The following is a 17,608-nucleotide window of genomic DNA, read 5'->3' as shown; positions in this document are numbered from 1 at the left end:
GGGATGCGCAAGCCCAGGACAGGGCCCACCGGATCGGGCAGACCAAGGCCGTGGCTGTGTATCGCATGCTGACGATCGGGAGCGTGGAGATCGAAATGATGGAGGCGCAGATCAGCAAGAAGAAGTTGGAGCGGCTCTCGATCACGGGCGGGGATTTCCGGCAGGCAGGCCGACGGAGCCGAGGAGACATAACGACCGAGGGTCTGCGGAGGCTGCTGGCGGACGACGTGAAGGACATTCAGAGGAGGCATGGGGATGGGGGGCAGGAGGGGGGGAAGGAAGGAGGGAAGGGAGGGGCAGAGGAGGATATCACGGAGGAGGAACTGGGGAAGATTTTGGACCGGAAAGGGATGTTTGAGGAGGGAGGTTTGAGTGTAGACGGACGCATGTACGACTTGGTAGTGATCGCAGGAAGTGATCTGCTGAGCGGGATCAGCCAGGGCAATAGAGAGGGGGGGAGGAATGAGGGAAGAGGGAAAAAGACGGTGGAAATAGGAAGGAGTCTCCCTGTTGTTTGATACTTGTGGAGGGCCCGAAGTTGGTAGGACGGGGGTTGGCGCGTGGAGATGTGTGCACGACAGAGGGGAAAGCACCTTCAGGCGTGAGCAAAGACAGGAAAAAATAGAGAAAAGCACAACGGCATCTTGATATGACGGACATGGTGAGTAACGATCCGGAAGAACAGGAGTTCAGGGTTTCAATAATGATGCGCCTTCATTTTTTTGGGCCGAAAAATTGTGTAATGCGGGCAGGGCCTTTCCCTGATGTGCTTGGACCCATGTTCTTGCTGGTCGCGTCCGAGGCCCCCTCGTCCTTCCCTTTCTTGCCACCTGTGTCCTCCTCGAGCTCCGAGGATGACGCACTTCGCAGCAGGTCTCGGGGACCAGAACTTGTCCCAACAGTCTCCTCCCTCTCCACCCGTCCTCTCCTTTCCTCGCTTCTCCCTCCTGTATCTCCGGCATTCCCCTCTCCTTCCTGAAAATCTCGCCCACAGGCCTCTAGCCTTGCCCGTTTCTTCCCCCCCAATTTTTGTCTTTCGCTTTGGAACCCTACCGTGGTCCGCTGCAGCGCCTCATCTTCTCTACTTTCTCCTTCCGCTCCCTCATTCGTCCTACCTCCGAAGTATTTCGTGATCGCCACGCCCGCCCTTGGCTTGCGGGGCGCTTTCTCGCCCCGCCCCATCGCCTCCGCCACCATCTGCCCCATTAATAAGGCATTCTCCGGGGCTCTTCCCTCCGCATCGTTCAAAAAGTATACGTATACGTCCCTCCCGCCTGTGAACTCTCCCTCCTCCTCTTCTTCCCTCCCTCCCGCCACCCCGCTCTCTCCCTCCCCTTCTCTCCATTTCTTGATGTTCCGCACGTATTCATCAAGTTCCTCCCGCGTATAATCCCAAGCGTGTTCCTCCTTCAGCCCGTGCAGGCGCAGGTATACGAAGTGAGAGGAGGTTATGGGCCGCGCTACCTCTGCCGCCAGCGCCTGCTCGTGCTGCTGCTGTTTTGGAAGCGCGTGCAGGACAAGCGCCCATTCTTGGACGTGGAGAAAAGAGAAGACTGCCGGGCAGAACCAGGAGGGATGTCGAAATTCCAAGGCGCAGCGCCATTGGGGAGAAGAGGTAGGGGTCGGGCGGGACACGTACATGTCCAGCGCATCTGCGAGTCGGTGAAGGGAGGACAAATCGCACGTGTACGAAGGCGGGAATTGGAATAGAATGGGCCCGCGCATGGATGGCGGCAAGGAGGAGGCACGCTTGAAGAAGAGTGGAAGTTCGTGGGCAAGGGCGGCAGGGTGGAGAGGATGGGAATAGTGCTCCTTAAGACGGCTCCCGGCAGCAGCGGGCGACGTCGGGTTAGCTGCAGCGGGAACGCTAGGTTTTGCGTCGTTAATGTCGCTGTCAATATTTGCTTCGCCACCGTGCGTAACCGTCTTCTTCATTTTGAGCGCGAAGCGAAAATTGGGATTGACAGGCCGGACTTGCTCGATCCAGGACGTCATTGTGGCTTCGCTGGGTATGCCTGTCGTGAAGGGCACCGTCGAAAAGGTCACATTCAGTTATCCACTCACGATTGTTGCCATTTCGCATTTGTGGCATGTGAGGGAGCCTGATCAAAAGACTTTATCCAGTGCTAGTTGACGTGGATGGCTATACTTCTATTCCCCTTTTCCCCCCTCATATTTAGTTCCCAAGGACACTCTGATCAATTATCTCCATGAACTCAATATACAACAAATCTTGGATGCCTTTGTAGTCTTACCGTAGAAGGTGGTGTTGACCTCGCATGTGTTCAACGTTTGGGCGTAAAATCTTAGCTCCTTGGCGTGGGGAAGGCCTGTTCGTTTCCCGCACGTCCAAATAGGCCCAAATGACATCACAACATATAAATGTAAGGTATTTTGGATCAAAGTACAACTTGCATACGAAGGATCAAATACAATCAACAATGCATTTCGATACTGACCAACTCACCGGGGGGGTAAAAGCATCGTCGCCAATGAGGATACGTATATCCTGCGGTTCCCAGATAAAACTGGCCGGGGGAGTCTGCAGAGGAGAGTACCACCTCACCACTTGTCGTCATGGCTAAAAATGTCTTGGATAATATGTTAGACTCTTAGCCACTATCGACACAGGAACAAGAATTCAGTTCGCTTTGGCGAGGGGGGAGGTTAACAAGCCGGCTTCAAGCAATGTGAGAACAAAGTGCAGGGCACGCACACGTGATGGAGCGAAACATACGACAACTGTGCCATGTACGGTATCGACGACAGCGTAAAGAGGCCCTCCTGAATCTCGACTGTTTCCGCAGACTTTCATGGACGCGAACACTTTAGTAAGCCAACAGATGCTTCAGGGCCTTGGCGTTCTTCGCGCTCTTTTATAGCCTGTTTTCTGCATGCTTTACCATGACATGGGAGGCCGCAAAAAGATGTTTCCCGCCTTCCTCCGGTGTACCAAACAGTGCATTGCCTAACCTTTGCATGGTTGGACCGTCACTTTGTGCTTCTGATGTCGTGATCTGCTTGCCATGTCTTCTTCATCTATCTCCCTCAACATTTACCCACGCGCCCTCTGCGCTTCTACCTTTCCTCCTTGCAGAGAGTACGGCCACGCTTTGAATCATGTCTTACGGTGGCTTCGAGTATGGTGCACCTGCAGACACATATGGAGGCGGTGGCGGAGGTTTTATGCCGGGAGTTGGTGATTACCAAGGACAAGGAATGGGCTTCGGGTCGCCAGGAGGGGGTGGGCCTGGAGGAGGGCCAGCAAAACCGAGTAAAGAGCAGAAAACTTTGCTGCCTCTGACGGTTCATCAAGTCTTAAATGCAGGACAGGATGAGCCGGATGCCCCGACCTTCAAAGTGGATGGATGCGACCTGCACCAGGTCAAAATCATAGGGCAAATCCTGGACATTGTAGAAACCGCGGTGATGCGGGCCTATAAAATCGACGACGGCACGGGGATTCTGAGTTGCCATGTGTTTTCGGAACAGGACGAGAGTGAATATGCACAAGAGCGTCGAAGTTATTGCCAAAAAGGGGCCTACGTGGGTGTGGTTGGCCAGGTCCGGGACTACCAAGGAAAGCGCCACGTGAGTGTGCATGACATGCGGGTGGTGAAAGACGGCAATGAAATCACCTACCATCTGCTCGAGGCCATCTGGGTGCACTGTCAGAACACTAAAGGGCGCATGCTCAAGCCCGGGGCGGCCGTGGGTAGTGGGATGGGCCTGGGAATGGGGATGGGCATGGGCGGGTATGGTGGCGTGAGTGGGAAGATGATGATGGCCGGTCCGGGAGGGATGAACGGAGGCACGAACGACGTGCACGAAGCCGTGCTCAATGCCTTCATGGAGTACAGTATGGGAGACAATGGGGCAGAGCTGGCCACGGTCGTGCGGGCTTTGTCGGGGAAACTTTCGGCGAACCAAATTCAACAGGCGACGGAATTTTTAGCGCAGGAGGGACGGCTGTACACGACTTTGGATGAAAACCACTACAAGCCTACATAGAAGGTGGATCAGGTTAGATTTTTGTGAGGGATTCGGTCGAAAAGATGGCGGGGCAATGCGGGGGAGAAGAGGGGTGGGACCCGTGGGGGTGGTGTAAGGATGCTTTGTTGGGAAGGGTGCGCGCGAGGAAGAGTAAGGTTAGGGTTAGGGTTACCCTAAGCGGTGGGGGGAATGGAGATCGACAAAGTGGTTGTCAGAGGGCGTTTGGCAGGAAGGTGAAAGTGACCGTGGGACGGTGCACACAAGAGGGAAGGCAGGGAGGGATGGCAGGCGAGGAATCAGCACGACAACAATCGACATAGCCACAATCAAGCTACCTCGGAGGCAGACAGGTCGCACGAAAGAAATTGAAATACTAGGACGTATCGCGTCAGCGATGGAAATGAAGGATCTTATGGAAATTCTGTGTGTTTACAAGAGCGGTGACTGTTTTTATTCCCTCATAAGTTTCAGGCTGAGAGACGTTACGATTCAGATTTGGAATATTTTAATCTCCATTTCTACCACCCTCCCCCCTTTTTTGTTATCGATACGCCCATGTGTTTCGCGATCGTCCGAGCGTGGCAAGGATCTGCGCCCTCTCCTCGAGGTCCCCCCGCTCCTAGGCGCCTCCTACTTCCGCCACTCCCCCAGAAAGGCCACGCAGACCGTCGTGTCGTCCACCACCTGCTCCTCCTTCAGCCACCGGGTGTTTGCCTCCTTGATGAGCGTTTCCACCGCCTCCTGCGGGTCTTTGGCCACTCCCACCATCCTCACCACCTCCGCATCCGACATAAACTCCCACAAGCCGTCGGTCGCGAGGACCAAAAACACGTCCCGGGCCGAATCCAAGGTGTATTCAAACACTTCCGGCTCGGAAGAAACACCCACCGTGTGCGCGACCACATCGCCCAGGGATCGGGACATGGCGAGACCGGGCACGTCCAAGTCCTTCAGCCAGACTCTTGCGGGTCCGTCAACCCCGTCGTCGTAGCGGACAGCGAACACGCGGCCATTAGCGGCAAGAATTCGGGCTTTTTCGGCGGCCACGTCAGGTTTGTGGTCGATGGAGAGGCGAATGGATCTCAGCGGGGGGGTGGGGGGGGAGGGGGAATTGGACGCGGTGGAAAAGGAGAGAGACCGTCGGGACAAGAAGGAAAGGCCGCGCGCTTTCGAGGGCGTGCAGGATAGAGTCTCCTTTTTCATCGGCATTGAACTTTCACGGCTCGTGGAGCTAACGCTAGCGTCTGCGGTGTTGGGTGCGTCATGCAATGCCACAGTGACGCGGGAATCTCCGACATTGAACACCAATACACGATCCCCCCGCAATAATACGGCCGTCAATGTGGTCCCCGAAAAGGCCGTGTCTATCCTCCGGTCTTGTACCAGGGCGCTTTCCAATGCCGCTATTACCTCAATTACGGCACGACGAGGATCTTGCTCAAAATGGTCGTGGGCGAATAAATTTCGAGCCATTTCGCGTTGAAAAAAGCCTGACACCAGCTCTCCGAATTCGCCATGGCCATCCAGTACACAGAAGAAAAGAGTGGACGTGTGCGGCTCTTCTGCCATGATTAAGGCATCTTGGTTCTTCTTCCGGCGGTGGTACGGTGCAAAACCCTTCTGGCTTTTGCCAGCGTAGGCACTAACGAGGCAGGGTAGCACGCTCCCTTTTTGTTTGTCTACGTTCAACGTTTCGTCTAAGCGAATATCATGAATGCCGTCCACAAGCGCATTTGTGCTTACTACGCTAAGCTTCCTCCGTGCTTTACCCAAACTGGCACGGGTATTCGATGGGATAGAGCCAACAGGCGAAGGGGACTCGGGGATGTCGATAAACTCCACTTCGTGCTTTTCTCGATGGATAAAGGTTTCCTCCCTTTTTTCCACCAAAATGCTATCCACAGCATCTTCTTCTTGTGTCCTCTCTGCTATACTTGCTGATGTGCAGGAACGTGTGCTCCGCGTTGTGCGACAGCCGGTAGGGTCGGTATCCGTCATATGGGCTTTCCCAAGTTAATAAGCTGTCTTCTGTCTCCGAGACCAGACCTGACATGCATATGCGTGCACAAAGATAGAAGAGTGTGCATGGTAATGAGATTTAACAACAGAAATGCAGCATGCGAAGCCATGAATGTCAATAAGTCAATGTTTTTTTATTTTATCTAAGATTTTGGGGGGCAGGGGCAGCGGCGCGCGCGCTCCCGACCGTTTCCGTAACGCCGGCAGCTCCGCCCCCCCCACCCTTCAACCGTCGGATTTTTCTCCTGCCTGACAGCATCATTGTCTATTTTTGACGAGAATTGTACTGGCCATGTGTACTCTTCCATATGGCGCGAAAATTTCTCAATTCAAGATGCCTTTTGGCTCGAGATCCGAAAAGAAAGGCAAACCTACCGACTTGTGTTCCCCATTCGGAATTTCTTGTTCGTACTTATCCAGATTCATTCATTTTGGAAGAAAAAAAGTTTGCTGACAAAATTTTCACCCTTGTGATATATTTATGCTTCGAAGCACATTTGTGCACTTACCGTGTACCAAATGTCTTTAAGATGGATTTGCATCCTCAGGCCGCCGAATGTCGACTCGGAAGCCACGTGATGTTCTGCCACAAAATCATATTCAGCATCAATCATACACCTAAATTGTACACATTCAATTAAAATGACCTATAATTTTGTGCTCCTGTAAGCTCTCATACATGTCTCTAAATGTCTGTCTCGGGGCCCTGAAGCCTTCAGGTAAAAGCTCTTTTCTGACTTTGCTACTATCGAACAAAATCCGGAAACCGACGTTATGTTTAATATCCTCTTTCGCAAGCCTCTTCCCCACAAATCCAGTGTAGAAACCAATCCACAATAAGGGCTTAGGCACTGAAACACGGAGGAGTGGTCTCCAGATTTTATCTCGCACGCAGTCCAACATTTCCCGAAGGCTGTATGTGCCGCTGGTGACTAGGTAGCGACCACGAGCAGGTGCGTGTTGAAAGGCACGCACGTGTACAATGGCGACATCTCGAACATCTACAACGGCCCATGGAAGCTTGACGGGGGGCAATTCGCCTGTAACAAGCTGGAAGAGAAGAAGAAATCGAAAAGAAGTCAATACTTTAGGCATGATATCACCAATCCTGTCCTTCAACCCCAAAAAGTTTCTCCCGTCTACTTTCTTCTACCTGCTTAAAAAATTGAACTGAGAAGGCATCCGTGTGGTACCGACTAAGAAGTGGGCCGAAGATGAGGCCTGGGTTTAGAACCACCATGTCCCAAGAAGTCGGTGCGACGCGTTCCACAAATGCCCATGCCGCTCTTTCTGCCAGTGTCTTGCTCAAAGCGTAGCCTTGATTGTTGTCCAAAGACGACTTGTCGTTCCAATCCTCCTCTGCCCCCCAAAAAAGGGTTTGACAGGAGGGTGAAGCTTTATTGAGGGCTCACGATGGTTACATTCGGCCCATTTCCGATAGAAACACACCACCCTTATGCTTATAAAAGGGATACAATACGAGAAAGGAAACGTAGAATGAGTGAGGTATTGACGTACCAGTATAGGCATACCCCTTCGGATGCTCGTCGCCCAGGCCAAAAATCGACCGAAACGAGCCTGTCAATACAACGCGTCTAACACTGGTCGACTTGTGAACTGAGGTGAGGACATTCTCGGTCCCTTCCACGGCGGGACGAATGAGAGTTCCCTCGGGATCAGCGACAACTTCCAGAGCTACCGGTGAAGCGGAATGAAGCACGTAGGTGGCTCCTTCTATAGCCTTATCGAAGGAGCCAGGAACGAGGAGATTAGCTGCAAAGAGGCTGAGACGCTCAGTGGCACCGGGAAGGGACTTCAAACACTGAAGCCTCTCTATATCGTCCACGTCGCGCACGGTGCCTCGCACGGTATAGCCAGCTTCTAAAAATGTTTTGACCAAATGCTCACCAAGGTATCCTGCCGCTCCCGTCACTGTCACAATAATTCCACTTGTGTCAGGATTGGTAGGAGTGAACTTTGTGCCTGTTGGGGCAATGTCGCCGGCCATGGCCTGAATCTGTGTGCGTCCGAGGAATGCGAAATTGGATGAGGAAAATCGATAGAAGAGAGTTCGACCACTTTTGAAATTGACACATCCTTGGCCAGCTTGACCAGCCGCACAAATCGCAAGGAGAGTGGAAGAGTCTCCAAGAATCCTTTGAAATGTTAACGGCAAGACCGTTTAAAAGTTCAAAGCTTTGGAGATGTTCAGAAGCAACAACGTATCACCTGAAGAGCTCATTAAGCTTACAGTGCATTGAAAACAACCAAATTCAGCACTTTACTTTTGATACTGGAGCTGATTGCGTTTGCGGCGTGTAAACATTCACAAGACAGGCAAAGCAAAAAGTTCAAATCTGAAAAGAAGAGCCGAAAGAAATAATGCGATCTTCTCGAATTTGTTTATGGAAATTCTGCATCTAGTCGTCTCGTGTAAAGATTTTCCAATCATATTCATCTATGACTGCACTTTTCTACCGACCATGTAATGTACACCAGCGCAGTCTCATGTATTCCCACCTAGTCTTGCTTTTCATCTGTATAATTATGTTTCAAAAGGACAGTGCTCCCACCCCGCCCGCAGTTTCCCCATCCGATATCCGGCCTGATTTATGCAAAGAAAATTTGACGGAGACACCCAACATGGAAGTAACCGCTCGAAACTTGGCTCGAAGCCGTTGTACGTGCGCGGCCATATCAACATCAGCAACGTTCTGCGGGGTGTTGTGAAAGGAACGGCATGCATTTGAAAATATCAACATTTCGTGCACATTTCCTGAACTGCAATGGCTGTGCAAACTCCGAAATATATCGATTCCGATGTAAACACACCTGTCGAGGAAAGTCCTGCACGAGCTTTATGATGCCCTCTAATGTCCTGATGGCCCTGTCCATTCGTTAGGAAAAATGTTGATCTCAAGACGACATCTAAATTTAGATCAGCTCTCTACGCGCGAGAGAATACTTCATTTACATTTTTAACAAAAATACTCCCAACTTACTCACACAAGCTCTAAAAACGAACCTATGCACAGCCGTTGTGTCCATCATAGCCTTTGCAGCCGCGATCTCATCAAATTCCTTGCTCCTCCCTTTTTCTCCCTCTCCTGTATTACTGTCTTTAATGACAAACAACCAGGTCTGGCTGCATGCCTTGTAGAACCCCAGTTCGCATCCAATTTCAAAACCCTTAGCTTTGCTGTGCAAATAAGGGGAAGAAAAGAGGATAATTGTCTTCCTTTGTTAATGCTCTATATCGCATCTCCTATCCGAACCTATAACTTTATAAACCTCACGTCGAAACCTCGTTGATTCTCCCTCTTCTTGTCCATCAGACGCCTCATCTCTTGACTTCCATGCTTCAAACAAAACTCCCATTGATACTATTTCGCTTTTGAAGCGAAAGGTTATAATTTCCCCCTACGCGTGAAGCCCCCGGACAACCTCCCTCTCATGAGACTTTTTCTGCTTATAGTGCGGACGTACCCAACTGCGCGTCCCTCTCGACGGCCTCGTCTCCTTCCCGCCTCGCCCCCTTCCTGGTAACCTTCCTGATACCAGGTCTCATCCAAATGTACTACTGCATCAAGATCCAAACTGCTTGTATGCCTCGCTTCCTCAGCATTTGTCATGCGCGTAATGGGCGGTGGGGTCGAAAGGACCGTTGTCTGATGTGACGGAGAATCTACTTTGCGACCGACGCCAGACAACGGTCGACACACAGGGCCCAAAGCAAGCCTAAAATAGCAAAGAGATATTCGTTAGGAGGGATACTTTTGATCATGAAACCTAAGAGTGGATTTACCACACAAGGAGGCTGTCCCGGATGAGGGACGGAACAATGGGAACATGAAACGAGGATGCATCGCAGAAGTATCCATGGCCCACACTTCCCACCATGCCTATATGCTTCGTGAAGGAATTATTAAGCCAAGATGTGCACCAGAGTTTCCTCGAAATGCATGAGTGGAAGCTTGTAAAGACCTCTGCGGCTGCACATGGAAGTTTAGACAATTTTCATGCGGCTTACCTCCTCACCCTCTATCGTCGCCGTCGCCACTCAAGCACTTCCGCTCGAATACACGCTTATAACCCTTCCAAAAAAATTAACCAGTCATTTCAAGACAGGACAACCACTAAGTATGGTAAAGTACACCGAAGATGGCCTTGTCCTGACGCTGGACTCAGATGATGAGGAGGTACGCATGATAGGATAGCGCGGGGAGGGTCCCCTGGAGCTGTTGTGTTCACATATTTATCTCAGGTTTTTAAGGAACAGGTCTCAACATTTCCTTTGTTGGATTTCTCATGGCTTCATACCTAATCTCACCGTTCAAATTTCGCTGCCGTTCCTTGTGTTGCTTGCAGGTAGTAGCTGAAGACCGAGAGGAAGGGGATGAGGAAGAGGCCAAGGCTGCCAAGATTACCCGCCCTGAATCGGTCGATGCAAAAAAAACGAGACAAAAACAGCTGAAGAAGAAGGAAAAGAAACAGAACGGGGTGGCAGAGAGGAAGAAGGCGTCAGAAATGGACCCTTCGTTTGCGTTTGAGGAGGCAGATGACGGTTTTGGCGGCAAGGCACAGTGGGACTTCAAGGAGGCATTGGTCAAGTTGGGTCTGGGTGTGGCGAGAGAGGGGACGAGTGAGATAGAAAAGCAATCAGCGGCCGTAGTGGAAGGTGACAAGGATGAGGGGGAGGGAGAAAGGGAGGAGGAAGACGAGGGATTGGTGGCGGATGCCGTCAAAGATTTAAACACGGAGGAGGCGCTGGTGAAAGCAGCGCGGCGAAAACAACGTTTGGAGGACAAGGAAGGGCGATTGCAGGAAAGGGAACGGCGGAAACTGGAAGAACGGCGAAAAGGGTCGGGAAACGACGGCTTGCCTGTGCCGGAAGACACGGACGCAGACCCAAAAGCCAAGGAATTCTTTCAGGAGCTCAGCGACGACCTGCGCATCCAGGCGTCGGGTCCCGGGGGTACTGTTCTCTTCTCCCAACTCAACCTTTCCCGCCCGCTCCTGCGGGCCATCGAGTTCCTGGGTTACGTCAACCCCACCCCCATTCAAACCGCCGTCATCCCCGTCGTGCTCGCGGGAAAGGACGTCTGTGCTTCGGCCGTGACGGGTTCAGGCAAGACTGCAGCTTTCGCCCTTCCGATCCTGGAACGCCTTTTGTTTCGGCCCAAACGGGTGGCGGCCACGCGTGTCTTGGTCCTGTCCCCGACCCGGGAGCTTGCCGTACAGACCCACTTGATGCTGAGCCGTTTGAGCCAGTACACGGATATGGTCATCTGCCTGGTGGTGGGCGGCAGCAAGAACATGCGGGCCCAGGAAAGCGAGCTTCGGGCCCGGCCAGACATTGTCGTGTGTACGCCGGGGCGGATGCTGGATCATTTGATGAACTCACCCGGTGTCTCTGTGGACGATCTGGAGATCTTAGTGCTCGACGAGGTTGACCAGCTCGTCGACCTTGGGTTTGCGGCGGAGGTCGAGTCCTTGGTGAAAGAGTGCCCCCGCCAACGCCAAACGTTGTTGTTCTCGGCCACCATGACGGCTAAAGTGGATGCCTTGGCAGTCCTGGCTTTGAACCGGCCTGTCCGGGTCCGGGTGGACGTCTCCCTCCAGGTCGCCCCCCGTTTGGAGCAGGAATTTGTGCGGGTGCGAGGCAAAGGCAGCGAGGAGCACCGCCACGCCATCCTCCTGGCTTTGCTGGCTCGCACCTTTAAGACCCGGACCTTGGTGTTTTGCAACACGAAGGCCGATGCCCATAGGACTCGACTGTTGCTGGAGCTCTCGGGTATCAAGGCGGTGGAGTTGCATGGGAACTTGACGCAAGCCGAACGCTTGGAGAGCCTCCTTTGCTTCAAAGAGGGCAAGGCCGACGTGCTTGTGGCAACGGACTTGGCGGCCAGGGGCCTGGATATTTCGGGGATTGCGGCGGTGATCAACGCAGAAATGCCACGGACGCGCGCCACCTATGTACATCGGGTGGGGCGGACGGCACGCGCCGGTTGCGGAGGAAAAGCGGTGAGCCTGGTCCCGGACGCCCTGCGTTTGTTCATGAAACAAATAGTCCAGGACGTGGAGGATACGTCGACGGTCAAATCCCGGGTGGTGCCGCCCCCGGTCCTGGCCCACTACGAGGCCAAAGTCTCGGAGCTGCAGGCGGCCATCGAAAGTCGGTTGAAGGAAGAGGCGGCGGAGCGTCAGGCCCGGTGGGCGGAGATGGAAGCCGAACGTGCCCAGAATCTGGTGGAGCATCAGGAGGAGATCCTGCAACGCCCAGCCAAGCAATGGTTTCAGAGTAAGGCTGAAAAAGAGGCGGTCAGGACGGCGGCCGCCGCCGAGAAAGCAGCGGCACAAGGGAATGGAAATGGGAAGCTCTCTGCTTTCGGGACCCAGCGTGCATCGCTCTCCTCCACCATGAACTTAACCAGAAAAGAGAAACAAGCCTTGGAGGAATCGGCGAAGAAGAAACCGCACCGATTGAATCGGGCCAAGCGCCGGCGGATGGAGATGTTGAAGGAAGAGGAAGGGGAACGGAGGGAAGCGGTGGAGCAGAGTATGGAGGAGGACGGTGAACTGCCCAAGAAACGGAAGCTGGCCACAATGACGTCGCAGAAAAGTGTAGCGAGGGAGGCTAAAAGAGCGGCCCAACCGACCCGTGTCCGTGCCGAGGGGAGGGCAGCGGGAGCCATTCGGGTCAAAACCGCACGTGGAAGTGGGAGTGCGGGCACGTTGCAGTTGACAGAAGGTTTCGACAAAGAACTGGACACCGTGTACCGGAAAAAAGGAAGGGAGGAGCCAGGGGGAGGGACAGGGCCCCATCAGAGAGACGAAGGGATGGCTGGGAGAGAGAGGGAGAGTGCCTACAAGTTCCGCGGCTTGTCGGCGACTTCGGCGGCAGGTGGAGGCCTTCGTAAGCGGAGCAAACCAAGCCATCATGCTTTCAAAAGTAAAAGCAAACATCGGCGCCGTTGAGAAGACATGCGGGGCGGAGGATGCTGGACCGCTGGAAAGGCGCCCTCTCGAATCCGACGATGAAAGTAAACAAAGCAAAAAAATGACCCAATGGGATGACTCCAGTCAAAACTTCAGATCTGCTGCATGCAAACGAATTATTTGGATCGTCTGAAGTTCATGGCAACTTCTTTCTTGTCGTCTCTCGCACCTTCGCATACAGAGTCATCATCCACAATATCTAAAGCTTGCCCGTTGAAAAATCCTGCTCCCTTTATCCAACCCTCTTATCTATGTCTACGTTAGTGACGAGAATATAGTTTAAACTTTTCAACACTGGTAACAACGAAATTTGCTTGATTCAAATGAGTTTAGCCGAGGCAGGGTTCAGTCAAACAAAACCACACAGACAGTCGCACACGTGCGGAAACCCCCACCGCCGCACGGAAAGCAGGTTCTGGCAAAAAATAGGATTGAAAGGCATCATAAATTCCTGTTCATGAGCGTTGCATGCTATTTGCACGCCCTACCCTTGTCAACGAGTCCTGTACAGCGATCCATCTTTTTCGAACGACTTGCCCAGCACGGGGGAAGGTCGTACCAATGCCGCTTGACCCAGGACTATGCCCATCCACGCCAGGATACCGCCTGCTATTCCGATCAAAGGCAGTCTCATGAGGCAACTACCAGTCTACAAATTCGCACATGGAACAATACGTCCAACTGCAGGCCCGTATTCCATCGCACTTGTGGCCCGTGTCGGTGTGTTCCTGGCACCGTCATCATCGCCGGCGAGACTGGTTTGTAGAAAGAGGCGCCGCGCGGCGGAAGGCACCGCCACATTCCCAGGTCTGATGTGGTTTCACGTCGTCAAGACAGCATTAGGTTGTGTGTTTCATGTGTTCTCTATGTATTGAATGTAGCCTTGCTTTTCACCATGTTCGCGGCTGTTGTTGTTGTGCGTTTTGTCCTCTTCTTGGCGGCTCTCTTTCTGCCTGCATTTCCCAGTCTTTTTGAATGCCTCGCTCCTTTCCTGTTCCTGGAGTGCGCAGGTGCACGACTGGGCGGAAGACGGGCGGGGGACAGTGGATGTCCTGTTACCTTGCTTGTCTAAACATACTTTTCCATGTCGATCGACAGATCCACTGACGGATAGTTTACGAAGTTATGAGACTTTGCACTGTGTGACACCGATGTCAGCCTCCCCAGAGCGGAGTGTAGCCTCGGCCGGGCAACCTGATCTCGGCATTGTCCATGCCACCATTTCAACACAACGCCAAACCGTGCATTCCGCTCTAGGGGCTAAAGACACGTACGACGTAATTATGCTGCACTCTGGGCTGGGTTTGATGTCACGTTGCCCTTTGGCTGGACAGTCAAGTCCCTCCAGACCAGACAGTGCTTCTTTTTCTTTCCGTGGGCGAGGGGAATGCACACGGGCGTTCCATCCAGCGCGGAAAAGAAAACTCTCCAAGCCCTCACGACGCTCTTGTGTATACTTTATAAATCACACAGATTTCATCTAGTTGTAGTATACTGGTTTCGCGACAGAGCAGCGTTTTTAATCGGACGTGACGAGCTCGACCAAAACCGGCAGCACCACAAGCAAGTGTCTCGCGCCTGGACCTGAGATTACTCTTACTCCGTAGATTGCGATATATAGCGTTGTACAAACGCCCAGACCTTCCTCAGTAGGTCTTTTCTTCTCCCATTCTCCACTCACGGCGTGCAAACGTGCGGCCATTACCCGGGCAATCACGGCGACCGCGAACCTCACCAGTGGCTCGAGCCTGGAGCTTGCTCAGAACAAGCTTGGCGACAAGATGAACGATGGTGCGGTCGTACCGACTGCTTCGGGCACATCTCCGTCCTACGATCGAGGAGGTGCTGCGAGCGATGAGAGCAAGCCTTCAGACCTCTCGGTAAGTGTGTGTTTACTTGTCGTCTGCGTCGCATATGTCTACTTGTCGTCTGGGTTGCTTCTTCGGGTTCATGGTGGGGGTCAACAGGCATGCCGGGAATTCTTTTCTGGGTCAAATTGTCTTCTTGGTTTATGGTGCCTCAATATTGGGTGTGTTTTGGGGGCGCGAACGTGGGGGAGTCTCACCTTGTCCTCCTCGTTCCCTTGATGCCTCCTGTAGAATGGCGGGGGGGGTAGCCATCCGCTCCCCTCCGCTGCTCCACCCACCCGGGGTCAGGGTAACATCAAGGAGGACCCGAGTGCGGACGAGAACCCCGTGGACAAGGCACCGCTTGTCTATTACCCCACCGGGGAGGCGGACAAGAAAGCGGGGGCAGGCAGTCATAAGAAGAAACGACCCGTGACCGCGATGAAGAAAGCGTATATAGCGCTGCGGAAGTTTACGGTGGCGATTGGCTTGGCCGCTTTGGCCATCTTTGTGTACATGTAAGAGGGAAGCGGGTGGGGGGAGGGAAGAAAGGGAACACGGGTGGTTAGAGGGGGGGAAGACTCTGGAGCGCTCACATCCAACTTTTCCCATACTCCATGCAGGCCTGTAATCCTCAAAATCATCGTTGGTCTCTTCATTCTCTTCATCCTGAGCCTGATATACCTGCCCCGCTCCGTCAAACACCGATGGGAGGTTAAGTTCATGGTGGCTCAGGGATGGACACTGCGGCAATGGTTTGTCTACTTGGCGCGGCATAATTTCGTCGTCGATCCCATCTATTGGCACCGGGCCCTTTTCATTACCGTCATCAGGTGCGCAGGACAAGGGCGGCTTGCATGCTGAGCTGTCAAGCTTGATGGTCCCGATCGTGGCCTCTCTCACCCCGCCTTTCCTCCCCTGTACCCCGTGACAGCACCTTCACCTCCTTCGTCTGGGCCCCCAAGGAGGAGAAAGAATACCCGGAGGAAACCATCCGGGCCACGACCATCCAACAGCCCCCTCTTTTCATCTTGGGCCATTTTCGGAGCGGGACGACGCGCCTGCATGAACTCATGTCCAAGGACGATCGCTTCGTCGCCCCCACGGTGTACCAATGCTTCGCGCCCCGCGTTTTTTTGCACCGGGAGGAGGCGATCAGCGAGCAGTTTGGAAAGCTTCAAATGCGTCGGCCCATGGACAGCGTGAAGGTTCGGATGGAAAGCCCGCAGGAGGACGAGTTTGGTCTTGTCAATCTGTGTGGCCTCTCCCCTTACATGGGGGCTATTTTTGCCCGGGCAGAACGGATCAAAAACACCTACTTCCAATACCTGTCGTTTAAGGAAGCCTCGACGGAGGAAGTGGCGCGATGGAAAGACGCGGTAGTCTTCTTTTACAAGAAGGTGTTGTTCAAAAAGCAAGACAAGCGCCTGATCCTCAAGGTAGCGAAGAGCCTGGGAAGGGCGGTGGGGAGGGTGGAGGGGAAAGTTTATGGATCGTTCGAGGACAGTCGCGCCGTCTTTCCCCCTCGCAGGAACCATGCCCGCGATTTATTCCCAACCCCGCCAAATGTCGTCACCGATTGCTCTTTCCCATACCCCCCAGTCCCCCGCCCACACCGCCCGGCTCAAGCTTCTCCATGAACTCTTTCCCGACGCCAAATTCATCCACATCTCCCGCAACCCCTTCGAGGTCTATCAGTCCACGAGCAAGCTCTTCATGGACTTGCTCATTCAGGTTAGTCCCACAATCTGCTCTCGGTGGGGTCTCTTGCTCTGTGCGAGGGGGGTTTGGACGGGTGGTGTCAGGCTTCTGCCTGGAGCCGGGGTTGTTTGCCTGTGGGGCCGGATGTTTCTCGTACCGTCCGCTGCGTAGATTGAGTGCCACCGCAGATGGTAGGCAGTCGAAGCTGTCCTGCTCACTTTCTCCATTGCCTCGGCCCGTTTTGGGCTCGTTTTCCTCGCCCCTCTTCCAGTGGAACCTCCAGTACGTGGACTATCTGGGCGACATTCAATCTCACCCGGAGGACACGGAACTGCACCGCTCCATCCTCCAGCTCTATGGAGGCATCTACGACTCTTTCTTCCAAGGTGAGTGGAGTTGCCGATTGGGGGGGGGGGGCATGGGGTATCTGTCTGGTGAGCATGCAACGGGCGTGGTTCAAGATAATATCGCGATCATGCTGGCTGGATTGCTTTCGAAAGGCTTGCTGTCCTCACTCTCCTCTCTACTTCCCTCCCTCCCTCCCTCTACTCCGCATTGCGTAGATTTGGACGAGCTGGGCTTAGGGAAGGACGTGTTGACCTACGTCAAGTACGAGGACTTGATGCGCTCCCCCGTCGGCGTGGTGGAGAAGATATACAAGGTAGGCCAAGGGTATGGGGTATGGCTACGTGGGGGATACGGGAGTTTTGGGTGCGTGCGCGGTGTAGAACTGATCGTTTTTGGTCACGTGTGTCGTCCAGGACTTGCGACTAGGGAATTTCGAGAACGTGCAACCGCTTTTGTTGGAGGCTACTGCCAAGGACGGCGAATTCAGACGGAACGCGCACCCGGTAAGGAGAAATCGGAGGAAGGGGAGGAGGTTGGGAGAGAGGATGGGGGCCACGAGCACTGGCATTTCTTAAACATATGCGTTTTGACCATGGTTACTCTCTCCTCCCTCCCATCTACCCGTAGAACATATCTGCCAACGTCAAGAACGACGTGCGAACCCGCCTGGCACGTTACTTCACCGAGTTTGGCTACGAGCC

At 53.5% G+C, this 17,608-nt stretch overlaps 1 protein-coding gene across 1 annotated transcript; it reads left to right on the top strand.

Moving 5' to 3' along the window:
• Positions 1-42: 42 nt before the first annotated feature.
• Positions 43-262, top strand: NGA_2039300 (helicase-like protein; the record flags this gene model as incomplete). Its single annotated transcript, XM_005855142.1, has 1 exon — positions 43-262. A coding segment is annotated over one exon (220 nt), but the record flags the coding sequence as incomplete, so codon positions are not given.
• Positions 263-17,608: the final 17,346 nt, after the last annotated feature.

Source organism: Nannochloropsis gaditana (assembly GCF_000240725.1).
Source record: "Nannochloropsis gaditana CCMP526 unplaced genomic scaffold scaffold278, whole genome shotgun sequence".
Lineage (NCBI taxonomy): Eukaryota > Eustigmatophyceae > Eustigmatales > Monodopsidaceae > Microchloropsis > Microchloropsis gaditana.
This window is presented reverse-complemented; position numbering and strand designations above follow the sequence as displayed.